The following is a 6,324-nucleotide window of genomic DNA, read 5'->3' on the forward strand; positions in this document are numbered from 1 at the left end:
TCAGACGATGGTCATGGCAGAAAAGCCCAACAGTGGCGGGTACCAGGTCGGTAGTGGGGGCGCCGTATTACTGCAGGGTCCTGGGGGCCGACGGTAGGTACGCCTAGTAGGTATAAGCGGGCAGCCAGCCCACCCGATGCCGGCGCGAGCCAAGGGCAGATCTGACTGGCACCGTACAGTGTCGTGCGTTACTGTACAGCGAAGCATGGCATGGCGCGCCCAGGCAGATCTGTGTTTTTTAAGCTCGGATAAGAATTCCTGCCTGTGGTGCAGAAACGTCGTTCAGCCGTGACAGGCGTGTGGCACGCGGTTTACGAAGTATTAGTGGGATGGCACATTTTTAGAAGCACCGTCTAGGCCCGAAACGACAATGGCGTGGCTGGGGGGCGCCGTAAGTCAAGTCAAAGTCAAGCCGCCCGCCGGTGCGAGACCCCCTCCACTGGAAGGACCAGCGGGCGGGATGGCGGGGCAGTGCGAGCGAACTGATGTGAGAAGTGCCACACGGGACCTCAATGCGGGAGCGTGGCTGGTGCACAACTCTCCAGCCACCCATGACATCTTCATGAGGGTCCCCCGTGTGGCGCTGCAGGCGGGCGGGCGCGGCGGGGAGCTTGAGGTTGTCGCCACAGGCCTGAAGCTCGCTAGATCGGGCATGTGGGGAGCACGCCTGCTGTGCCACAGCGGCAGATGAACATGACGCCATGGTGGATAAGGTACGCGCCCCGTGCCCCGTCCCTCTCTCAGGCTGCCAGCCATCCAGCCCCTGTCGGTCGTCCACTGTGCAACGACTGGCCTGCAGCCAGCGATTCGACCCCGTCGACGAGTCGAGTCGAGTCGAGTGCGTCTGCAGCGCCGCCGCCAGATGCCGTGCGCCCACGCCGTTTCGTCTCTGTATCTTTGTGCGAGCCTGAAATCGTTGTCGCTGGGCCGCGTTTCGGCAGCCGACCATGACGACGGCGACGACGACGACAGACAGCGGTCACCATCGCTCCCCTCGCCGTCCGGCCAGGCAAGTCGCCAAATGAAGCACCAGGGGCCATAATTTCTTCGCCGTCAAAGCGCTGCGCACACGTGGGACACGTGGGCATCGATTGCCACAGCGACACCGGTAGGCGGCGGTAGTCTAATTCAGGTGGCTTGGTTCATTGCGAGTATCAGCCGCGTTTGATTAGGGCTCCTCGTCGCCATCTTCAGACGAACCGGCGACACCGTCCGTCGGGCGAGTGCGTCGCAGGACAGCGGCAGTCCTCGCGGCCGGGTTCGACGACATTAGATACGACGGCGCTGCCGCCAAAGGGCGAGCCGGCGCCCGAGGGCGAACGCGAGCGACTCCTTTTTGTCGCAAGGAGACGATGTGCGGCAGCGCACTGTGGCCACCGCAGAGGTACTTGGGCCGCCCCGATTACCTTCAGCGCTCCCTCTGCGGTGGTGGTGGTGGTGGTGGTGGTGGTGGTGGTGCTAGGCAAGCCAAGGTATCAAGGTAGCACCACCACGGCGCGGCGAGACGCCCTGGCTTGTCCCTCCTGTCTGAGCTGCCGCAACCACCACGATGGATCGCAGCGTCGCAGCAGCAGCGCCGCCATCGAGGGAGCGCACCCGAGCAGGAACTGGTGTCGCAAGGGGAACGGCTCTCCCGCCATCCGCGGAGGCATCCCATGATGCGAGGCGAGGCGAGGCAATGCCATGCGCTGCGATGCGAGGGCGGCTGAAGCCTCCCGTCCGCCAGCGAGCGACTCGCGGAAAAGTCGGTCTGCGCACCCGGTTCGCACGCGAGCCGCCATTCGTTGTCGCCGCCCATGGCAATACGAGCCGGCGACACACCCAAGTGGTGTGGTGGAGGCGCCTCTGCGCCAACGCACCCGCCAGCAGCCCGTACGCGATGCTTATTCTCGCCATGTCATGACCAGCTTTTGGGGTCCGGCGGCAGGCCCTCTGGCGCGCCGTGCGCCTCGACGGGGGATGGAAGGGCCACCGACGCATCGGAGGACCTGCGCGAGATGACGGCTGCGCGAGCCTCCCGTACGTATGATTACGTCGATCATGCCGTAAGCAAAAGTCGACGGCTACTCTGCCTGCAACCAAGGGACTGCATCGTGGCAAAAGACGACGCTGCACGAGGCAGGTAGGGCTCAACACTTGGGCGCTCCGGCTAAGGACGGGCGTCAGAGTCGGCGGAGACGGATCGAAACGACCCAGCAAAGTCGGCCGTTGGGAGCGAAAGCGGCCCTCTCGACCGACAATTCGTGCCAAACCCCTTGCCTGCTAATTAAGGGCCCACGGCCGACCGTTGGTCGGCTGGCCCAGCACGAAGGATCGACTGCAGTGCACTGTACCGACCGTCATGGAATTCTCGAAAGGGGCCTTCCTGAGAGATGAGTTTCTGCAACACGCCGGTCGACGCCAGCACGGAGAAGCGAAAGGAAGGGCCCTGGATGGATGGATGGGCGACGGGCCCCGGATGGCAGATAGATTGGCGACGCTTGGTCTGAGGAGGATCGCCGTGGAGGACGGCCCCCGTTCTCTTGCATGACGGCCGATCATCGACAGGCGCGAGACTCGAAACGCCGGTCGTGGGGAGGGCGAGCGACGGGACCAGCTCCTGGCCACTGCTTCCATCTCCATGGCCTGGCGATATTCGCAGGCGGCATCCAATGGGCTGCCGCCAGTGCGGTCGGTGCTGCGTGCGGATTGCCCCCATGTCCCCTGAGCCGGAATGGCTCGCAGGTTGATGGTGACTGGATGACGGACAGAGCCAGGGGCGCCTTGGGCTTCCGTGGGCGGCCGACGGCTGGTCCCCTGCCCCGTGCTGGAATGGTGGAGCAGCCAAGGTGACGGGCACGGCGCCCCTGGGGGCTCCGGGGCGCTGCCATTGGCGCAGGGCCGGCACGGCGGGTTGCCCAGGCGAGGGCCCTCCAAGCCCTCTCGGGATAGGACGAGTTGGGATGGATGGATGGATGGATGGATGGATGTGTGCGAGCAAGGCGGTGGCGGCTGATGATGATATGGTGCAGGCTTGCAGCAGTCGCCGACGGGGTCGGGGTCGGTGGTGGTGGTGCAGGATCGGGATGCCTTGGCTGAGCGCGGACGCATCTTTTTTTGGGCCACAACTGGAGCTGGCCAGCCTCGTGGGCACTGTATGTGCAGATATTATGTACAGCCTCGAGGTATCCGCAGGCAGTTGAGTTTGGCCTGCAGGCACCGGGCCCATGGAAGGCCCTTTATCAAGCACGAAGGTTTGCGCCAACCGTCAGCGACAATGGGGCCCGGCACAAAGTGATGACCCGACAACGGGCGAGGCAGGGCATGGCACGGCAGAGCAGAGCAGACGATGTCGATGGAGCAAGCAAGCAAGCGGTGCAATGCACTTGAAACGAGCCACGCTTGGCCGTCCCCCGCGCGTGACACCTCGGGGGCCGCCTGGGCAGGGGTGCAGAATTGGATGGAGAGGGCCTCAACAGCAGCAGCAGCAGCAGCGTCGTCCACCCGGCTTCCATCGTGCAGAGGAACCCCCCTGGGCACCCCCAATGGAGGCTCGCATGCCCTGAACGGCCGCTGCGCAGCGCAGCAGCACCGAACGGAGCCGGCCAATGTGCGGGCGGCGGGGCCTCACAGGGAGCCTGGAGGAGCCCATCCCGTCGAGGGGAGACGAGGCAGGGGGAGCTTTGGGGCCATGCCATGGATGCCATGGAGCCCAGCCCAGCGGCCCCTGCCCGAAGCCCACCGCGCTAGCCACTCCCCTGTCGTACCCAGTGCGAGCGGCCGCCCCGCGCACCGTCGGCGGAATGCCAGGAGGTGGAAACTGGAACATGCCATGCCACGGACGGCCATTATCTCTGGCGACTCTGCCACACCACCACCATCTCGTCGTCCTTTTTTACATACTTGACCGTCCCCGCCCCGGGCTTGAAACATTCCTGTGCCCTTCCACTCTTTCTCCCTTTGGTCTTGCGCTTCGCGACCTTCCTTCATCGAGCTCCTTGCTGCTTGCCCTTTGCGCGGCCACGCCACACGACACCGCTCGCTTACACGCCCACCAGCACCCACGCCCGCCCGACGCCCACGGGCTCGACCACGCGACGGCCTGTCTCACGGCCTCCTCGAGCCAAAGGGAAACGTCACCGCTCCATGCCGTCGGTGGAACCGCCGAGGGGGGCTGTCGATTCCATTCCACGCCCTCAGCCCATTAACGCGCTGCAACCGGACGCCCTCTCTTATAGACCCGACGCCGCCATGTCTCCCTCTTCGCCCGCCGAATCCCAAGAACCTCGTCCCGGCGTCGAGTCTCTTGCCGTCGATTCCACCGTTGCAGATTCGCCACGACCAGACAACCACGAAATGCTTTCCTTACCGCACCTCGAAGACGGCCTCGCCGCCCCTGCCCTGCCGGCCAAGAGCGCCCTGCGCGCCTCGAGGCTGCTCACCTCCCTCCCGCAAAAGGCCTCTTCCGAAGAGAGGCCCATCCTCCCCCACGCCGCCCCTCACCAGGTCTACCTCTCGTCTGAAGAAGACGCCTCGTCCTCGGCAGACGACTTTTCCGATTTCGACGAGTTCGACTCGGACAGCGAGCAGTCACAGCGGTCCGACTCCACGCGGACCAGCCACGAGGACACGGCCCGGATCGTGACCGTCGTCTTTCACGGCCGCCCCTCGATCGTCGAGCTCCCGCCGAGGTCCTCGACACCCGCCTCGACCAGCTCGACCAGCTTGACGAGCTCGAGGCGGCCTTCTACGGGCATTGTACGCACCTCGACGGAGCCCACCACCGTTTTCCGCACCCGATCCATCTCATCCACCTCGACATTATTGCACCCGCCCAGGTCAAGCAGCATGAAGCCCAAGATGCTTGAGAAGAAGCGACCGACGTTTCTCACAATCGACCCGTTCGCACCCAAGGTTACCGAGCCCGAGGAGATAGAGTCGGCACGGCCAACGCCCAAGACGCCGACGGGGATGCTGAGGAAGACGCTCAGCCTGGTCAAGAAGCGAAGCCGCCCCATGCTCAACCAAGACGGCGGCCACCGCGACAGCTTCTCGCTGCAATTGTCGCCCATGGCGCAGCTGGGCGAAGAGGAGGTGGCGCCGTCGCCGCGCGAGGAGTCCCCCAAGACGCAGGTGCGCACTAGCTATCAGGACATCATGCGGGGCGCCAAGCGGAACGCAGAGGCCACCCCGAGGACCGAGAGCACAACGCCATCATCCCCAAGCACACACAAGAGCCGGTTCCGGAGCGGGCTGTCCATGAGCCGGCCGCGGAGCATCAGAGCGTGAGCGCGTCGCGGCGGCGCCACCTACGACATGGGACACGGCTTCACTTCTACACGCGCATTGTTTTCTTGGGCATAACAGCACCGGCGGCTTTCTTAATGAGCTTGGACTCTCTCACCATGACGGCCGGTTCTGGGCTAGCGGCGCAGGCACGGACACGGGCTTCCGGACCCCGGGGGGAATCATGGGACTACACGGCGTTCAACAGGGTAATGGGACATGTTTATTTTGGGAGTCATCAAGGCCAACCGGCCTCTAGGGCGTCATGTTACACTTGTTTTGGGAAACGGCGTCGGGAGCAGGCGGGCACGGCCGAACAGATTGTTCATAGCAGCCACGATACCAAGACACGTTTTGTTCATTTCCACACACACAAGCCATTGCGCGTACATGCATCCATGCAGTGCTGTACCTGACAGCGGTGACATGAGCTGGCCGGGGGGGTCGGCAGCGTTGGGCGGCGGCGGCGGCGGGTGTGCGAGCCGTGAAACAGGGTCATCTCGGCACCCCTTGTCGACGACACTTGTTAATGACTTGGAGAGGCGCTGGACATTTTGCGTGTACAGCCATGGATGTTTGTACGACGCACTGAGACGCACATGACGCCAGGCACATGCAAGATGGACGACTACGGCCATGGGACATGTCTCTCTCACACGCTCTCTTATTCACTCACTCTCTTTGTGCGATGTTTTTTTCTTCTTGTTGTCGTTGTCATAGTGGAGTGACCTAGCAAATACAGTACCTCCTGAGCGTGTACAAAGCAGTGCAGCACCAGCAGCAGCAGCAAATGTCTACGACTTGCTTGCGTGGTTTATTCGCAGCGCCGCCGCCCGCCGCCGCTCATTGATTGCTTTGCTTTGCCTTGCCTTGACCATGCTGGGATGCGTTGGCTTGGATTGGGGTTGGGCGGTGGCGCTTGTCGGGCGCGTCGAATTGATTGACAACATCGTCTGGGGTACTGTAAAAGACACAGGCCGATAAACGGGGGCAAGTCTTCAAGTGGATTGCCACTGCACTGCACTGTGCTGTCGGTGAGGTACTGTACCATGTGCGCGC

At 63.5% G+C, this 6,324-nt stretch overlaps 1 protein-coding gene across 1 annotated transcript; it reads left to right on the forward strand.

Annotated features, from left to right (window-relative positions):
• Positions 1-4,230: 4,230 nt before the first annotated feature.
• PLICBS_009414 (uncharacterized protein) lies at positions 4,231-5,268 on the forward strand (the record flags this gene model as incomplete). Its single annotated transcript, XM_018325029.2, has 1 exon — positions 4,231-5,268. The coding sequence occupies one exon, from the start codon at positions 4,231-4,233 to the stop codon at positions 5,266-5,268; it is 1,038 nt and encodes a 345-aa protein (XP_018176423.2).
• Positions 5,269-6,324: the final 1,056 nt, after the last annotated feature.

Source organism: Purpureocillium lilacinum (genome assembly GCF_023168085.1).
Source record: "Purpureocillium lilacinum CBS 284.36 DNA, scaffold_7, whole genome shotgun sequence".
NCBI classification, from domain to species: Eukaryota; Fungi; Ascomycota; class Sordariomycetes; order Hypocreales; family Ophiocordycipitaceae; genus Purpureocillium; species Purpureocillium lilacinum.